This window comes from Corythoichthys intestinalis, chromosome 22 (assembly GCF_030265065.1).
Source record: "Corythoichthys intestinalis isolate RoL2023-P3 chromosome 22, ASM3026506v1, whole genome shotgun sequence".
Classification (NCBI taxonomy): Eukaryota; Metazoa; Chordata; class Actinopteri; order Syngnathiformes; family Syngnathidae; genus Corythoichthys; species Corythoichthys intestinalis.
Genome location: NC_080416.1, coordinates 15355007 through 15375236, shown reverse-complemented (window position 1 = coordinate 15375236; position 20230 = coordinate 15355007). Strand labels below are relative to the sequence as shown.

At 38.8% G+C, this 20230-nt stretch overlaps 2 protein-coding genes across 4 annotated transcripts in view; both read left to right on the top strand.

The window, feature by feature from the left end:
* Positions 1 to 44: 44 nt before the first annotated feature.
* On the top strand, positions 45 to 11743 carry LOC130910165 (digestive cysteine proteinase 1-like). Its single transcript, XM_057827178.1, has 11 exons — positions 45 to 238; positions 719 to 778; positions 851 to 943; positions 1270 to 1442; positions 2986 to 3250; positions 3313 to 3508; positions 3648 to 3841; positions 3923 to 4014; positions 9076 to 9237; positions 9325 to 9514; positions 11350 to 11743. The coding sequence occupies exons 1-11, from the start codon at positions 190 to 192 to the stop codon at positions 11535 to 11537; spliced, it is 1662 nt and encodes a 553-aa protein (XP_057683161.1). The 5' UTR covers positions 45 to 189; the 3' UTR covers positions 11538 to 11743.
* Positions 11744 to 11903: 160 nt separating this feature from the next.
* dennd3a (DENN/MADD domain containing 3a) overlaps positions 11904 to 20230 on the top strand; it is a 42422-nt gene continuing 34095 nt past the window's right edge. For 2 of the 3 annotated variants that reach the window (XR_009061900.1, XM_057828270.1), the window contains exons 1-9: positions 11904 to 12091; positions 17034 to 17120; positions 18374 to 18529; positions 18600 to 18732; positions 18795 to 18910; positions 18974 to 19104; positions 19172 to 19283; positions 19358 to 19477; positions 19706 to 19804. Coding sequence is in view for 2 of the 3 variants with exons in the window: in XM_057828270.1 (XP_057684253.1) it covers positions 17040 to 17120; positions 18374 to 18529; positions 18600 to 18732; positions 18795 to 18910; positions 18974 to 19104; positions 19172 to 19283; positions 19358 to 19477; positions 19706 to 19804 (948 nt within the window). In the remaining variant the exon portion in view is untranslated. Of the gene's footprint in view, positions 12092 to 14320; positions 14447 to 17033; positions 17121 to 18373; positions 18530 to 18599; positions 18733 to 18794; positions 18911 to 18973; positions 19105 to 19171; positions 19284 to 19357; positions 19478 to 19705; positions 19805 to 20230 lie in introns of all 3 variants that reach the window. The other variant, XM_057828272.1, reaches the window with a different exon arrangement.

Below are 20230 nucleotides of genomic sequence, written 5' to 3'. Positions count from 1 at the left end.
ACAATTTACTTCCGCATTCTACTCTCATTGGAGGAAAACAAATATTTTGGCCATATCAGTTTTGTTTGCGTGTAACGTTGTTGCACTAGTCACACACAGTCAGTCAATTTGTTGAGCAATGCGTTGTGTTTTTATGTAGTTTCACTATTTATTTTAAATATTTTATTTCAGTGCAAGCAAGGTTAGACCATGAAACGGTCGTGGCTCGTTGCTTTTGTTGTGCTGGCGACTGTCTTCGGTAAGGCTGACATGTTTCATGCTAATGATACGAGCTTATCAAATGATTTACAGTTACTTCATGACCGCTAACGTTATAATTGATTTAATTATATTTTAATTTCTTTGTATATACCAGGCTCAGCGGTTTATGTAAAAACAAATCTAACCTATAAATAAATCTATTAATATAAATATTGCATGCATTATTTGAGCTAAAGCAGATGAATATATGAATATTATTGACAACCTAAAATTACATACGAAATATTTATGCATTTCTTATGTAATGTATTGTCCGACATTTGATTAAAAAAACACTATAGTAAAGTGATTAATTTTCTACAAAAGACATTCTAACCTGCTATTATGCTCTTTAATAAATGAAAAGGACCAGCACTTTGAAAATTTGCATTCTATTAAATTATAAATTTTACATTTACTTCTTTTAAAAAACTTAACATTTTGTCTACGAAAATAAAAATCCCTTTTAATTCTGTAGGTTGTGAAGGAAAAGCGCTGCCTTCGCTACCTGATTTCGGGAGTGCTCATCATGTAAAAGGTAAGCAGAATGATACTTGATGATACAGCCATTGTTTCTATGTCATCTGTAATGATTTTTGTTTCTTTCCAGGAGTGATTTCGCTGCCCTACGCTGAGATCCGCGAGCCCTTTGAAGCCTGGTTTGACCTGAAGGCAAAATCCAGCCGTATAGATTATTACCATGGTTAGAAAACTTTCTGTTACATTCTCAAATGTTACCCCATGCTAATAGGATATGAAACTGAGAAGCCCATGTATCGTATCGAAATTACTGAAGAGGAACAGGAACTCTCAACTGCTTATTGACTAGCACTCTCATGTGACTTTTGTTTCTTTTACACAAGTGTGAAAGTGAAATATGCACAGCTTTGTGTATTTAGTTGACCGTATCTGTTTTCCTTCTTATCCTCCTGACTCATGCAAAGAGTAGTGGAATTGAAACAGTCAGCATGGATGGAGTATTACGCTACACTTTTCAGTAGTTTTGCTTTCTACATTATTTTTCAATAGGACAAGTGTCAACCTACCAGTTAGGGGCTGAGAAGCCTTGGGGGGCAGCCTACAAAATCAGCCCCGAGACCACTGAAGACGAGCTGAACGTAATGAAGTGCTTTCAGGTCAACGGAACCAAGGAAGAACCTGTCACGACACAAGCAGTTCTGCCCGACGTGTCGGGCTTCCAGGTCATTATTGTCGTGTCTTTAGTCTGTGTATGTTCATACAAGTGTTGTTTTTGGCGGCCCTTTTAATTTTCGTCTTTGTCTTAGTCTTTTAGACGATAATACTTATTAGTCTTGGTCATATTTTAGTCACCTCAAAATGTGTTTGTGTTCGTCTAGTTTTTCTCAAAAAATAATTTCATATAGTTTTAGTTAGGCATATGCCGGCATGAGATTCTGACGGTTTGATAACCTTAAGCAAAAATATCACGGTATTGCAATTAAAGCTCTAAAATGTTTTGAGATTTTTGGGTAACAAAAAAAAAAAAAAGCTTTCCATTGAACAGGACTTTTATTTTTCAAAACAACAAATTAGCAAATTGGAATATAAGTATAATGTTAAATAAATCACAAAAAGAAAAAAAACGAAATAGTCCAAAATAAAATTAAGTTGCCATGCTAATTAGCCACGTTAGCTGCCTCGTTAAAAAGCTTACATTACATTACACACGCTGGAGTTAACTCACGTAGGTAGTGGGAAATGTTAATGACAGCGTTTACGAACCTTTAATTTTGTATAATGCGAAATGATATTGGAGATATTGCCTTCTCTTGTAGCCACCCCACACAAACAAGTTTTACATGTCGGTTGTTCTACCCAAGCCTGTAACTTTCCTGTACCCGAAGTATTCCCATACCAGTGATTTTGTTTTCGTTGATGGGGGGAAAAAATCAGGTGTTTCATGTCCTCCAGCCAACCTGCAGCACAGCTGACTCACTGACACTGAGCAACAACTTGAGGGGGAGGGGTGCATTTTTGGGACATAAAACATAGCTAATACCATAGGGACGTTATGATGTAAAATTTTAGCGGTTTTGAAACCTTGACGCTTTCATACCACGTTATACCTTGAAACCGGTAACTGGAACATGCCTAGTTTTAGTCAACGTTTACTAAAAATGTTTGTGTCTGTAAAAGTTTAAAAAAAAAAAAAAAACTCCAAAAATAAATAAAGATTTCCAACTATTTTGAATGAATATTGACAGATGAGCACATATTGTTGCATCTACAAGGATGCTGTCAGCATTAGCGTAATGTTAACACGAATGCTATGCTAACACTACGAGTTACGTTTAGTATGTGATAATCACTCGGTACAGACCTTTAGAGGCTAAAGGAGCATTGCATATTTTCTTTGGCCAATATAAGAAAGCAAATCTTACCGTGCGTGTAAGTCTTGAGACTGGAGAGGACACTGCACTGTTGAGTGGGGGTGGGGCGGCGCAGCATGTCACTTGAGTGACGCAACCAGACACTGCCAGATGCAGGCTAACTACACATAAAATGTCACACATTGTAACCATGTGAGGGAAACTATGACGCATTTTGGTCTCGTCAGACGAAAACTGGAATTAGCCTCATTATGTTTTTGTTTTCCAAAACACATTTTTACCTCGTTATCATCATGAAAAAAATGTTCGTTGACGAAATATTTTCATAACTGCCATTACTGACGAAAACAAAACTGTTTCATTCACATTGACGTTACTTTTTTTTCCTTCACAGTTCCTGAGGATGGAGTACTATGGCGGTGCTCTATGTGAAGTGTGGCAGAACGTGACCACAGTGGGCTTCAAGAAGAACACCTACACATTGTGGGTGACCCGCTCGGAGAAGAAGCGGGCCAACACACAGGCGCTTCCGGCCACGCCGCTGCACTACGAGATGATGGGCTACAACACGCTGTTGGGGTCCCACTTTGACAAATACTTGGTGGACTACAAGGAGTTCTCCTCAGATGTAGACCCCACAGCATTCTCCCTTCCTGAAGGTTTGCCATGAAACAAAACAAAAAAAAACTGACATCAAACATATTAAAACTTTGTTGTACAGGTATGAGTTGCGGAGGGTTCCCCGGTCCAGGAGTGGAGCATCATATGCTGGCCAATCCCATGAAAGATCTCATCCACACGTCTTCTTCGGGCCACTCGCAGCGCATCTTTAGCCATTTTAAAGAGAAGTTTCAGCGTCAGTACAGCGACCAGAAGGAGCACGAAGAGAGGGAGCACGCTTTTCTGCACAACCTCAGGTCAGCATATTTTTTCCTATATACGGTAATTTGTCCCTCCCGTTAAATTTCTATATTACACTCCACAGTGTTTTTATTGCTTCCCTCTGATAAAATTCTCCAGTGTTCATTCTTGAATATTGTATCAATTCCCTTGCAGGTACGTCCACTCCAAGAACCGAGCTAGACTATCCTTCAAACTGGCTCTCAACTCCCTATCGGATCGCACAATGTCCGAGCTAGCCGCCATGAGAGGAAGCAAGCGTGGCAAGACACCCAACCATGGGCGCCCCTTCCCTTCCCAGATGTACAAAGGAGTCAAAGTCCCTGAGTCGCTTGACTGGCGCCTTTATGGTGTGTCCACGCCTTTTTAAAAACTTTCTTTACATTTTTTTTTTATTCCTGAACGTGTTTTTTCTATTTTTCCTTTTACAGGTGCTGTGACGCCAGTGAAGGACCAGGCCATTTGCGGCTCCTGCTGGAGCTTCGCCACCACTGGAACTTTAGAGGGGGCTCTTTTCTTAAAGGTGACCACAACTATTTGTCTTTCTCAGGATTCGTACAGGTCCTTCAAAATGCTTATATTTTACTGTCGTGTTAGCAAGATTTGAAAAATGCTTGAATTTTGCATTATATGAAAATGCTTGGAGGTGTTAGTCACCTCTAACTACTAATCACTAGAGCTGGGAATTTTTGGGCACCTAACGATTCGATTACGATTACGATTCAGAGGCTCCGATTCGATTATAAAACGATTATTGATGCACCCCCCTCCTTTTTTTCCCTCTTTTTTTTTTAAATTTTTTTTTTAATGTTTTGTACATTAGTTCCAAAATTGTTCAAAAATACTCTCAGGCTAAACCACACTACTATTTCAGTATCAAGTTAACATATAGCAGTAAACAAATATACAAAAATAACATGAAATAAAAAACTCCAGTCCCCATTCTGTATCAGCAGCTTTAAACTACATTCAATTAATTTAATGTTGTGAATCAACCGTTAAATTTGTTAAAATTGCTCCCGTTATTCCATAATTTCCCTTTTTGTCTACTTTCGACATGTGAAAGTTTTAAAACTTTTTTAAAGATTTAGGAGTATTTTAGATAAAAAGTTAATTAGGTTTGCTTGGAAGGTTCGCTACAACAGCCTTGCAGTGAAGTGTACTGCTTTAAGATGGCGGCCGTTTATAACGCTCGCATCTAGCTTTTTGTAGATGTGCTGCTAACACTACCAAATCTATATTGCATCTAGTCCTATATAAATGATATCCACCGTAACATTATATGGATGTACTTTGAAGCAGCTTTTCGGCAGCAGTCAGGTATGTTGTTGTGTTTTTTTATCTCGTTGCATGAGTTGAGCTAGATCCTTGAGTTGAGCATTGGCATTACCCGAGGGGCCGGGTAATGGGAAGCATGATATTTAGCTACTCTCGCTCCGTTTCGTCCCGAAGACCGCGCGGCGCGCTGAGTGTTGTGTACTTCCGCTTTACTTCGCATATTTTAACCCTTTAAGGTCTGGGCCTATTTTGTCTGATTTTGCATGCCTTTGAAGTTGCCTTTATATTTCAAAGACAGAATTGTTTACGATGGCCTGGTTTGGTCCCTTTTTTTGTGACACCTTGAACTTCATGTCCAAACTGTTGTTTCCTTCACTGACCAATTATAAGTCATAATTTTGGGCCCAAAAAGACCAAAAATTCCAAAATCGTTTTGTCAAAATTTTTAATATTGATGTCCAATTGACAACCAAACATGCGTAACGAACCGTTTTGAAACTTTGTAATATTTATTCAACATGTTAGGATGAACATTCAACCAAAAAAATTTAGAATAAATAGTCTTTTATTTGACAATTCAACATAAACAACAGGTATAGCCATAGGCGTTTTTTGCATTTATACATGCTCTAGTCAAAACAGGTTATATACAGCAGACCAAACAGTGAAGAACAGTGAAAAAATATACCATCTAACACAAAAAGTGTTTAGAGGCCATCTCTTTATGAGTTTAGGTATTGCGGCCCATCACCTGATGAAAACTATGTACACACAATCAAGCTTCTTGAACACACATTTATATACACAAATTGAGAAGACTGATTGTGGGAAAAAATATATATATATAACATTGGGGAAAAAAGTATTTTCAAAAATATTTACAATAAACAAGTTAAATATTTTTCAGGCATGCCACTCCGAAAAGCAGTTTCGTCCTGGAATTAGACACAGGGCTACATCACAGCCCACACTTCCATGGGGTGTCGGTCCTCTTTCCACCCTTCCATTTTCATTTCACTTTACTTTCATTGTCACTATAAATGTACATGAAACAAAAGTCAGTATTTATGAAAATAATAAAGTATAAAATAAAAATATATACAGCAATAAATAATAATGGAAATCTATATGTATGACAATAGAAAGAATACCGTAGCTGAATATGTGCTACATCCCTAATCTTCATATAGAAAGAAGACCACAAATTATACTTTGATCTGATATGCACATCTTATTATTACATACACAAACACGCACTTATATTGCATCAAAATTAACTTTGTCTTGCAATATCAAAAGAAACTTTTACAGCATTAAAAAAAAAAAAAAAAAAAAAAAAAACTGAGTTGGCTTACCTCTGCTCGTCGATGGCGTCACCCACGTGTTCAAATCCGTCACTATCTTTACTCGAGGACTCTTCCGAAGAAGACGATGATGACGAATTTGGACCACCCTCTTCCTCAAGTTGATCAAAAAGCACAATTGCTTGCGCTAAATTTAGTTTTCCGTTCATCCTCAAAGTCACACAAAGTCGACGCTCGCCCCCTCGCTGCTTCAGATTCACTCCTCCCTCTCGTTCGGTGGAACCTCGCGCGGCAGTTATATTTATAAAAAAAAAAACGCATTTTGTGCTTCCACTGTGACTTCGAAAGGGTTCGTTTGATTTGTGTTTTTTTCATGGAGCTTCCGTTTTGAAAAAGGACAAGAAATGATGGAAATATAGACATAAACAAATGATCCATGCAGCGTTTTAATGTTTTTTTGAGAGGACAATAAAACTATAAAACTTAAATGACAATATCTCACGTTTTAGTTGGTCGATTGACTTCAAATAACAACGAGAGTAAACCGCAACTTCCGCACTTTAAAACGAGACCAACCAACGGCATGTGGGTGACGTAATTAAAACGCGAGGGTGCTTCAAAGACGACGTGCGCTGAGGACGCGCCGGCGCGTCCTTCGACTCTCAAGGGTTAATAATCGGAATTTGGATGTTTGTGAATCGTTCTCGAATCTTCCACGGCCGAATCGCGAATAATCTAAGAATCGGAAATTTTGCACACCTCTACTAATCACCTCTAACTACTAATCATCTGTATCGGTCCTGAAAAACTCAAATCAGTCGATCTCTAGTGCATTTGAGTGTGCGTGAGTAGTTTAGAGTTTAATCAAGCAAACAGTATAGGACAGTGCTTCTCAATTATTTTCTGCTACGCCCCCCCAAGCAAGACGTAAATGTTTCGCGCCCCCCCAAACTCTCTGCCGCCACTGTAAATAGTATTATTTGTCTATAAAATTACTATTATAAATACGCATCTGCCTAATATTGTGTCCTTTTTTTTCTAATAAAGAAAAAAAGTAACATAGATCAACTTATAATAAAGTATAACTTTATTAACATTGTTTTGTTTGTAACAGAGAAGACGACGTGCATCAATTTGCCTGAATTTAAAAAAAAAGTCACATTCAAACTGTAAAAATACACTCAAGGTACATTTTTGACCATTTGATACAGAAAAATAAAATGTAATAAAATCAGTAAATAATAACAAATTAAAAATGATTAGAAACATTCACTCATGAGGACAATATGCCAAAAAATTTGACCGAAAAAACAAAAATGAATAAAGGAAAAAAAAGAGTGTCCTTGGACAGAAGGACAGTTTTTATTTTTGCTGCTCACACTCAGTATTACCTCCTTTGCAATGGTGTGGAGTCATATTGCAATGAGCATGCTAACAATGCTCACTGGTTTACTGATATAACACTGACAAAGCAGGACGATTGTTGGCAATATTCGGCACGTTTTCGCTGAAAAACAATCAAGCGGCTTATCAATGAGATTGGGTCGAATGTCTTTAAGTGGCGTCTTAATTGATTTGGCTTCTGGCGGTCCGCTATAATTATTTTTAGACACAGTAAACAGTCTTTCCTCATCACCCACAGTATTAAAAGTCAAAGCTAAAAGGCAAACGGCACGAACAAAGCGCATTCTCGGCGGCCGAGGTAGAACCGTAGGTGAGGGCGGTCGTCGTTACGATCCCAAGCCGAAAATGGCTCTTATCGGGCGGCGGCGTGAGAACCGGACAAGACAGTGGGTCGCTGCGTGAGTGAGTCCGGTCGGAAAACGGCTTTCGAAAACGGCGGCGGCGCACTGCTCTTCATATTTGTTGTCTGTGTGATGAGTGCTCTTCCTTATTTCAAAAATACTGCACGCACTCTGAAAATGAGAGCGCCACTGCCACCCACTGAGTGGATGCGCAAGTACACTTTATTCCAGTACGGCAGAAAAAAAAAAAAAAGCATGTTCCCCGAGGTCACACGCGCCCCCCCTGGCATCGCTCTGCGCCCCCCCAGGGGGGCGCGCCCCACTATTTGAGAAGTACTGGTATAGGAATAGAATATTTAAATGTATACATGTGCATTTGCTGTGGTTTAGTGCGATAGTTCCTCTTTTTGTCACATTTTTTTTCCCAAGACCTCCACACCCCCTCTGCTAGTTGTAGTTTAATACGGCTTTGAGCCACTTTGTTTGGCTTTGTTGCCGCTAGGACTCGGCCTACTCGCCTGGTTTTCAATCGATTTCCCTTTGTTGCATAAGAAAAAAGCCACTTATCTTATTTTAAGGAATAGGAGAGTGTAATAGTCTTGTAGAGAGGAGAGATGTCCTGATTGCTTATTTTTGCGTCTGACTCAGATTCACCTGATTTTGAGAATCTCACGATACTGACTACCGAAACAAACCGGAATTTTTAAAAGCAATTTATTTACGTGATCAAACGTTCCAAAGATGTTACAGTAATGTACTGTTTACAGTACTTAATCTTTGACTTTTTCTAGGAGTGTTGCGGGGTATAAAACATATATATATATTATATATATATTTTTTTTTTTTTTTGCAATACTATTGTATTTATGGATTATTTTGTTACTTTTTAGCCCTTAAAAAATAAGAAAATATATCAATTTAAATCCTTTTCTGATCATTTTCACCTGATTGCGATCCTCTGAAAAATGGCGCAATCGGCCCCATTTCCAATCACTTGATCGGATCGGGGACATCCCTAGTAAAGAGTCAGCGAGAACGGAATAGTTTTTTGTATTTGCGAACTACAGTTTCACACAAAAGTACATATAGATATCATTTAGCTTAGCAATTGAAGGAGTGAGAGACATTTTTCAAGTGTTCCAAACTTCAAGAAAGTGCATTTATAAATGTTTTGCTTATAATAAACTTACAAACTAAGTTAAATAATACTTTAAAATTATGTTTAAAAACATGTTTTTTAATTCCTTCCTATCCAAGACTGGTTCCCTTCAGGTGCTTTCCCAGCAGATGCTGGTCGACTGCACATGGGGCTTCGGCAACAATGGCTGTGACGGCGGCGAGGAGTGGCGAGCGTACGAGTGGAACATGAAACACGGAGGCATCGCCACCGCGGAGACCTACGGCGCGTATATGGGAATGGTGAATCCCTTACTCTACATCCTGCATGAAGACAGACCAGCAAACAGTGAACCACATAAATGAACGACGGCTCCTTCACCCCCACAGAATGGCTTTTGCCACTTCAACGAGTCGCAGCTGACAGCGCACGTCCACAGCTACACAAACGTGACGTCGGGCGATGCCGAAGCGCTGAAGTTGGCGCTGTTCAAGAACGGTCCTGTGGCCGTCAGCATCGATGCCGCGCACAGATCCTTCGTATTTTACAGCCACGGCGTCTACTACGAGCCCGCTTGCGGTACGTAAGAGTACCCCCCAAAACTCGCAATGTCAGTTTTTTCCAATATCGTTCAGCCCTACACTGCTGGCCAAAGGTATTGGCACCCCTGCAATTCTGTCAGATAATGCTCAATTTTGTGCAGAAAATGATTGCAATTACAAATGTTTTGATAGTAATATCTTAATTTATTTTGCCTGAAATGAAAAAAAACACAAAAAAGAACGGGGGGGGGGGGGGGGGGGATCATCATCATTTTACACAAAACTCTAAAAATGGGCCGGACTAAAGTATTGGCACCTATTGAAAAATAATGTGATGCTTCTTTAATTTGTGTAATTAACAGCACCTGTTACTTACCTGTGGCACATAACAGGTGGTGGCAATAACTAAATCACACTTGCAGCCAGTTAAAATGGATTAAAGTTGACTCAACCTCTGTCCTTGTGTGTACCACATTGAGCATGGAGAAAAGACCAAAGAACTGTCTGAGGACTTGAGAAGCAAAATTGTGAGGAAGCATGGGCAATCTCAAGGCTACAAGTCCATCTCCAAAGACCTGAATGTTCCTGTGTCTACTGTGCGCACTGTCATCAATAAGTGCAAAGCCCACGGCACTGTGTCTAACCTCCCTAGATGTGGACTGAAAAGAAAAATTTACAAGAGATTTCAACGAATGATTGTACGAATGGTGGATAAAGAACCTCGACTAACATCCAAACAAGTTGGAAGCTGTCCTGCAGTCCGAGAGTACAACAGTGTCAACCCGTAGTATCTTTCGGCGTCTGAATGAAAACGGATTCTATGTCTCTCTAATGTTTAGGGAGAATGTTGGCTGGTCAGAAGAGACAAAAGTTGAGCTTTTTGAGAAAAGGCATCAACATAGAGTTGACAGGAAGTAAAACAAGGAAAGAACACGGTCCTCACAGTGAAACATAGCGGAGGTTCCCTGATGGTTTGTGGTTGCTTTGCTGACTCTGGTACTGGACTGCTTGACCGTGTGCATGGCATTTATGAAGTCTGAAGACTACCAACTAATTTTGCAGCGTAATGGGTCTTCCAGCAGGACAATGACCCAAAACACACTTCAAGAAGCACTAGAAAAGGATTTGAGGGAAAGCACTGGAGACTTCTAAAGTGGCCAGCAATAAGTCCAGACCTGAATCCCATAGAACACCTGTCGAGAGATCTGGAAATGGCAGTTTGAAGAAGGCACCCTTCAAATCTCAGAGACTTGGAGCAATTGGCCGAAGAAGAATAGTCTAAAATTCCAGCAGAGCATTGTAAGAAACTCATTGATGGATACCGGAAGAGGTTGTTAGCAGTTATTTTGTCTAAAGGTTGTGCTACCAAGTATTAAGCTGAGGGTGCCAATACTTTTGTCCGGCCCATTTTTGAGTTTTGCGTAAAATGATAATGTATTTTTTTTTCACTCTCTTTTGTGTTTTTTTTTCATTGCAAGCAAAATAAATGAAGACATTACTACCAAAGCATTTGTAATCGCAGTCATTTTCTAGGAGAAATTGAGCATTATCTGACAGAATTGCAGGGGTGCCAATACTTTTGGCCAGCAGTGTAGCTGCCACCCTACCAGTTCAAATGGATTGGACATCTACTAATGATAAACACACTGAAATTAACAGCTAAAGAATGATTCGACGCCACGTGATCGGACATCTATTATCATCTTGTGTAGGGCGATCAAGCATTTGGAAACTAGATCTCGAACAGTACATATTTTACAGCATCGGCACATTATTTCTTTGTACTCACCGATACCGATGACGTCATTTTAGTACCGTATCGATGCAGCAGTACTTCATATACTAAAGTCAATGTAAAATGTTATTCTTCAGGTAACACCACCGACTCGCTGGATCATGCGGTACTCGCCGTCGGATACGGCAAACTGAACGGGGAACCTTACTGGTTAGTCAAGAACTCGTGGTCCACATACTGGGGCAATGATGGCTACATCCTTATGTCCACCAAAGACAACAACTGCGGCGTCACCACCGACGCCACCTACGTCACCTTGGCGTAGATGCCCATCACAATGCCGATTTCAATATACACTATGTGCTTCGAATGAAAGGAATCATAAGAGTTGTTGGTCAGTTTGACTGTAAAACACTATGTGATGCTGGAACTTTAAATCATTTGAATTTTTAATGCCATTGTTTTAGTGCCTGAAGGGGAATTGAGCAACAATATCGAGCTGCTGATTAAAAATAAATGTGTCAATCATTTGTATTTTGTTGTTTTTTGAGATAAGTCGACAAAAGACAGTAATTTGAATAAATGTACAGCAAGTGGCGCCATTGCGGCGCTTTACTCTGAATATCCGGGAATTGAAGCGGAAGTTGCTTTAATGTTGAAACCCCACCCGGATGTTGAAATTACATTTCGACGAGTTTCACATTAGCGCGGGCTACCCTCAAAAAGTTACTTTGACGTATCGTCAGTTCACACAGTTCACTCATGTGAACACGATGAACGACTGTATTCACGTTTAGTTCGTGTCCGTGCCGTGTAAACTTTTAAATGGACGCGGAATTGTTTGGAATGAGCAGTTTTTGTGGGAATGTTTAATTGAAGGTAAGTGATTTTTTTTTTTTTTTTTGCGTTGTAACTAAGCGCCCATCGACTGTCAACTAACATAAACGACTACTCGGTGTGCAATCGTTTTACTCACTAAATAACTTTGACACGTAACTTGTCAATAATTCTTAACTTGGAGGAAGTTGAAAACGTTAATGTGTTGATTGAAAACGCATTGTTAAAATATTGCATTTTACAGGTCGAACATCTCCAAAATTATTTGAAATGTTTCCCCTCCTAAAAATACCGCGTGTTAAATATCTATGGTGGGGGTAAGGTGGGCACTCCTCTTGGTCAGGTACATCAATAAATTTAATTTGACCCAAATTCCCATTACAATTTTGAGTTGTAACTGTAATAAAAACAACCGAATTATAGTTTCCTCCTGAAATTTATTTTTTTACCGTCAATGACCCAAAATACTCTGAAATGAAAACATTTAACCATTATTTTCTGTAATTAAGTAGTAAGGCCGGGCGAGGTAACTCACAGCTATACAGCGATCCCTCGTTTTTCGCGGTTAATGGGGACCCTGCCCCCGCGAAAATCGAAAATCCGCGAAGTAGAGGCGGAGTTTATTTATTTATTGTGTGTGTGTGTGTGTGTTCATTGTAGTGATTCCTATTTAACAGAAGATATACATGTTAAACATGTTTTCTCCCTTTTACCCAAAGTAAAAATAAAAAAACAAAAAAAAACATATGTATATTTTTAAAAATGGTTTTTAAGCACTGTAAATGTAACAATTATCAGGCAAAAGAGATATATATACACAAGAAAACAATAATCCCAGATAGCAGACCAACTTTGAATAAATGTTGATTGTCTATCAAAATCATCAGTATGGTTGACATAGAAAATTTCGACGTCAAGTAACGTTGAAACAACGTTTTTCTACGGTATGTCAGGCAATGGTTGGGTTAATAGTTGATGAACTAATGTTGAAAAATAGTTGATTTATGATTGACCGGGAAATATGATTGAAAAGTCATCGAATTATGGATGACGGGCGTTTTGGTCGAAAACAAAACATTGATTCAGCGTTGCTCCAATATTATTATTAATCGAAATGACGTTTAGGTTTTGTAAGGATTTCAACGTTGAAACAACATTAATTGAGGGTGCAAAAGTGACGTTGATTCAATGATATAAGATCTACAGCGGAATGTTGATCCAACATCTTTTCAATGTTGGTCTGCTATCTGGGATTAGTACATGTATACACACATATATCTTAACATTTTTAAATAAAATAGTGTTGTTGTTTTTAATTGAAAAAAAAAAAAATCCACGATAGATTGAGGGCGCAAAGTTTGAAGCATGAGATAGCGAGGGATCACTGTATTAACACAAACACAGTAAATTAAATGCACATTACCACACAGTGACGTGAGTTAATTTATATTAATGTTTCAGTAATGTGATAGTACACTTAAAATAAAAGTGTGCTAATTACTACTTTGAATGTACTAATATACAGAGAGCAATTGAGCACAATTAATCTCACAGTTAATTATTTTAACCGTGCATTAACTCATTGTCTCCCATTGACAACAATAGACCTCTAAAGCATTGAAGCGGGAGGGCTGGCAGCGACAGTTCAAACGGATTGGACGTCTATCGCTGTCAATGGCAGCTAATGAGTTTAGATTATTATTTCATTAATATGGTAGTACATTAAAAAAACAAAGTGTGCTAATAATTACGTTTCAATTCATTACTATACAGATTGGGTTTAGAAACAAAAAAGTGATTAATTGAGTTTAAAATGAGCAACCATTGCCCAGCCCTAGTTTTATGTACCGTAATTTTTGCACTATAAGGCGCACCTGACTATAAGCCACCACCCACCAAATTTTACACGAAAATGACATTTGTTCATCGATAAACCGCACTGGACTATAGACCCTACCCACCGACGTCACAAAACCACGTGCTCGCTGTATGGTTCCGCCCCCTTGTCCGTCATTTTGTCTCTGTATTAGCATTGGTTTCAATTGATCGAGGAATTTAAAATGCATTTAATGGAAGACCCGGTGCTTTCGGATGCCGTAAACTCACTGGATGTGTTGCATAAAAGGCGTTATGTGGAAAAGCTTCGTTCTATACAGTCGCCAGATCCATATTTGATGCCCAAATCGATGTTTTTCGACCCACTGTCTTCGCCCTGTCTGCCTGACATCTGCTACGCTGATATTTACAACTATCTTGTCCACACAAAATCAGCCTGTTCTCACGAAAATTTGGAAAAACTTCAAGAGCTTGGAGGCTTATAAATACTTTGTTGCTGGTTGGGTGAAACAGGTCCTCGTCCACGAAAATTCGGCAGGAATCTATCTTGTGCTTGGAAAGGTGAGTTACGGAATTTTCAATTCAAAATCTTTTATTCTCGCTAACATCCACTGTCAAGTCTAATTTATTTCATGTCATTTGTCAATGCAGTTAGGGCTTTTTATGTTTATATGGTTTAGCGATAGCACTCTCACTACATACATACGTGTATGTTGTCAGCGATTAGCCTAGCAATGATCTTAATTGTGGTTATTTGTCAGCCCAAAACCCTCTAAGTATATCTTAAATGCATCTTACCGGATATAAAATGACTACTACATAGTCTGTGGTGATTTTTTGGTGCCCAGTTTTCACGTCGAATTGCAGCCGTCCATTTCGCTCTCCTCTTTGGATCCCTCGGAATACGGTAAAACTTCAAGTCTCTCCTTCCATCTTCTCTGTTAGTGCAACCAACAGCCACACACGCTTTCACCATTTTGATTATTAATGTTAAGGAGCAGAAAAACACGCCGTAAATAGGAGGAATGTACGTAGCCGTAACAGGTTAACACTATGTTTTGACGGACAATTGGGCGGTACCATTCAGGAGAGCGGAGTTGTGACGTCACGTGGGTAGGGTCTATAAGCCGCAGCTGTCTTCACTATATTATGGGATATTTTCACCAAAAGATATTAACCTGTAACACTTTATTTGACAACGGCATCGTACGACTGTCATAAGACCAAATGAACCACTATGAAGTTTTGAACTAATTGGCTGCAAAGCTTCATTGCTTCAAGAAGCTCTGTTGCCACCTGCTGTCAACACTGTTGTCCAACATGCCTCCTAACATGTATTGCGGCGCTAGAGATGTAAATAACAATCAAAATTCATGTACTGTGCTAATAATTTCTTTAGTTACTGTCCAGTTGTTTCATTAATTGCCAGTTATGGTATTTAGTGACACTTTACTTGACAGTGCCACCATAAGACTGTCTTAAGACAATCATAATTATGACTTGACAATGTCATGAGCATTAATGAATGCTTATTACAGAGGTCATTTACTGTTATCCGGCAAATGATCTCACCTTTGAATGGATGTAAAAGATCAGAGCTGGACATAAACAGAGTTAGTGACATAACTTGCCGCCGTGATAAGGTCATGTCATAATTATGAGGGTTTTATGACGACGCTGTCAAATTAAGTGTTACCTATTAACCCAAATAAATCAACAAATAAGCCACATTGGACTAAAAGCCGCAGGATTCGAAATGAAGGAAAAAAGTAGCGGCTTATAGTGGGAAAATTACAGTAATCAAAGGCTATGTTGAATAAAGAGGAATTGTGGACATTCTCAAGAAGTGTCCACATTTTCACAAGTTCCTGCAGAGAATTTAGCTTTTATTTCAACAAAGGGTAAAAGGGGCATCTTTAAACAGTAAAGACTTCACAAATATACAGGTCAGAGTATGCCTTGACACAGAAAAGGGAGCTGCTCTTGCAAACACAAGTTTCTGCATTCTTTTCCCTGAAAGGTTGCTTTTAAAGAATTAAGTTAATAGAAGCTCCAATATGTGTGTGAAAAAGTTTTGTCCTCAGGTTAAATGTGCCATCTTGTTCATGAATTTGTGTTCAATCCTTAAAAAAGTCAGTTTTTCCCGTGTTCTCACGTCTACAAACCACCCGGCCAGAAGATATGAGGCCAAACTTGTTTTGATCCTGTCACTCCCACAATGCTCACCTTTATTGTCATTGGTTAGTCTGCTGTTATTTTGAATTAGAAGGCGGTAAATCGTAAATTAAGTCAATGTAGGTTTGATAGGTATTTCAAGTTTTTGAGTTTTAATTTATTATTATTTATTTATTTTCTCCTCATTTTGAGCTAAACAGAAAAAGAAAGTATTAGCTTCTAATCATCACTGACGTAAATCTAAAAAACAAGGAATGTCGTAATTTCCCTTTGCCAATGAAATACCCCATATAAAAAAACAATTAGATGTAATCGTCACAGAAATAATCCAAGATGTCGTAACTGTCTTGAGTCAATCCTGACTAAAAATCAGCACAACCTCAACCTTTATCAGAGAGGAAGGTTCTAATATTGCCCTTCACCACACAACTAACTACTGTCTATCGGTTTCAGTGTCACATCTGCGTTTTGTTATAGGTTTGTTTTGATGCCCTGCTCCTACAAGCGCTTTAACAAACCTAGTGGGGGGTGGGATTGAAGTGTATGTTTCCATGACAGCCAGCTGGAGGCAGGAATGGCCTAAAGAGAAACACCTTGTCAAGGTTTCATAAGAAGACTGACAAAGCGTAGAAGGGTGCAAAATCAGGATTCGAGATGGGAACATGTTACATGCGTCCAAGTGATTTTTACTTGTAGCTGTAACTAAGTCAAGTCAAATGTTTGGCTAGTAGAGAAATGCCTCGCTTTCTAAATATACTGGATACTGTATGTGTTAACACATCAGTGAGTGATTTTGCTGGATTTTAATTGCTAACTACGGCCCTTTTTTGGTACAACTGTAGCCCACACTTTACTGGAAAATGGAGTGACTCAGGTTTTTAATCATCTTTCGGTTCAGGGAGCTCTGTTAGGTTCACGTTGGGATCCTATGATGTTATTTCCTCTCATCTTGGTTTCATTATGTTTCTTACAGCGCACAATGGCAGAACTCCCTTCTGGACTGTTAGAGGCATGCGTGGTGGTTGGAGCCTCAAATGATAAACTCAGAGATGTCTACCAGGTTGTCATAGTTCTGTTCTTGACGGCAATAGATTCTGCAGCTATCGATTATTAAGTAAATGATCAATCTATCAACTAGTGTAGACTTCATAATTATAGAATACATTATGAAGTATTATATAATTAGTAGACTTCGTAATTATATAATACATTAAAAAGTCTACGCAACTACATTAGTTAGTTCGAATAATCGAGTACATTTAATGCGTTGTAGAAGCAATTTAAGATGTTAAACAAAGAAACAAATGTTTATGCTTGCAATAGCACTTATTTTGGCTTGCTAAGAATACACTTTCAAAAGAGCATTAAATGTGAATACAAAATAAAATACCAGATTTTTTTTTCAAACTCTGTAGAATTGTGCTTTCTTTTCACAAGAGCAATAAATGCATTTAAAGATAAATTAAAAATGCCTGAGCTTAGCCTCAAATGAGGATCGAATTACAACAACAACAAAAAACAATTAGCTAACTTGCAAAGCAAAAGTCTGCTAGCTTAAAATGCTAGCGTGTTTTTTTTTTAACAATGCTTTTAACAAATCGTTTAAACACATATTCCCACAAAAAAGTGATAAATATACCTCTAAACTAAATTACAAAATTAAATTTGAAAACGGTGTTTCTAAAAAATATGAAGAATTACACTTCCATGAAAAAAATGAATTAAAATACCTGAGGTTAGTCTCAAATGGTATTTAAAAAATAAATAAATAAATGAGGGTCTAAGTAAAAAAAAAAAAAGACCAATTAGCTAACTTGCATAGCAAAAATCCGCTAGCTTAAATGCTATAAAACTTTTTTTTTAAACAGTGATCTAAGCAAATCGTTCAAACACATATTCTGACATAAAAAAACGGCTAAAAATACCTATTAACTAAATTACAAACGCATCAAGACACATATTAGCTCAAACAAAAACGTGCAACCTCATGTTGATCTTAACAGGGAGCAGCTGGATACAGCCATGTTAGATGAGTTACTTCATATTCACTGTTGCCACTAGAAGGAAGTGTGTCCACCCAAATAAATAAAACTAAATGCAAACTTTCAAAACAAACCATTACAACGGCACTCTAATTAAACGGATCCTCAAAGCAGCCAAATTTGAATCGAAGCTTTTTTTTTTTTAATCGAATTACTCGAGTAAATCGATTAATCGTTGCAGCACTAGATTGGACATCTATATCCATTGACAGCTCTGAAACGTGATAAATCACTGTTGTTATAATTGCACTGTTGTTCTACTATACACCAGCTACATCAGCAAAAAAAGTTTGTGGACTTTCCCCTAATGGATGCAGAGGTACTGCAAGTCCACATCCCACCTTTTGTCACCAAGGAGACCAATTCCAGTCACGCCATTGGTCCGTCCTTTAGCCGTGTGCAGCGGCGGAGAAGTTTCATTAAGAAGGTATTTATAGTTCTGAACGTTTTAAGACGTTGTTTTTAAAAATATTAGAACTATTTGCAACTTCCTGCAGAGACGAGACCGAGTTGCAGGCCCGACTCATAACGGGGAATCCGCCAATCATTCTGAAGTCTCCTCGGCAACTGAGGACATCAGCGTTCCAAAGGATCTGGATCTTATCGCGTTACCACAGCTGTGTTTTCCAGGTACGTCTTTGTTCATTTTTTGTCCCTAATATAGATTTTAACCAATATTTTGTGCTAATTAGGTGGTCTCCAGTTGGCCCATGAGCAGAAAGAAGATGCTTATCACTTCCTAGTCTTTACTGACCTGTTGGGGAACCGAACTCATGGAGTTGTGGCGCAGTTTTACAGATCTGTGCAGGTAAACGCGAATTCCAAGACAGGTTTGTTTTCAGATTGTCATTTCTAATGGACTCATCCTCAGTCCTGTCAGGAAGCTGCCATCCAGAACGGCCATCGCTGGATTTCATCGAAATGCCGTCTTTTCACTCCCTTCGCCGTGTGTGTCATTTCCAAGTTACCTTACTACAACGCTTTAAGGGACTGCTTGTCATGGTAAGACTTTGGCGCATTGCCATTTTTTTAACCATACTCATAATGGTTTTTTTGGGTGGCATTTTAGTTTGTTGGCACAGCTCCGGCCCGTGAGGCAAGCCGACTTTGCGGAAACCTTGAAGGAGTTTTCCGCCAAGTTGTCCCTGGTTCCTTTACCGCCACCCGGACAACTACACGTGGTCAGAAAACCGTTCACATGCAAACATTGCTCTTACATGTTCCTTTCCATATTAATTCTCTGTTTGTGTGTCAGTGCTTTAGCCTACGTCCCCTGCAAGTGGTTCTTCCATCTAGGGAGGAGCAGGACAGTCCTATTTTTGACGTGGACTTGCACCTTCCTTTGCTCTGTTTCTCACACGCGACACTCCTCCAGGTAACACTCCCGGATGTATCGCTTTCCTCTTTTAGACTGCGATTGCACAATGACAAAGTAGATCTGCAATGTTTGTTTGCACATGGCTGACCAAGATTTTGAACTTTAACTTGGCACTCGCCAACAGAGAAATCTAGAAATGGGAAATTGACGTTGAAGTTAGGAATGTTCAATTTGTCACCTTTGTTGGATTTCAAATCCACAGCAATCATTGTTATCTTCTTTTAGATTTTGTCCTGCCTCCTCCAAGAACAACGGCTGGTTTTCTTCTCAAGCGACTGGGCCAGACTCACTTTGGTTGCCGAGTGCCTCCTTCTCTATCTGCAGGTCGGCAACCATTGTTGGAATTGTTTCTCTTTATCTTTATCTCATACAAGCAGTATAGCCTGGCAAAACCACTTGTGCTGGGTTATTGGGGCCAAGGTTTGTTAAATCCACACGTAAGAAACCTCGAAATCTGGGCTTCTCCACGGTTTCTGGCCGCCAATTCAGTGGTTCCACACTTACCATTAGCAAGTTGTTGGTTGAAGTCTCACTGTCATTTTGCATGACCAAATGAAGACCACATAATTCGAAGACCCAAATACTGTTTAACGCTGCTTTTTTTCATTGAACAGGATTTTTACTTTCAAAACATAATAGCAAACTGGAATATAATTATTAAAAAAAATAAAATGAAAATAAATGCAGTCATTTAGGTGAACCTAAACCCACATCACAGCTTAACATTATTATCATCAGAACAAAAAATTA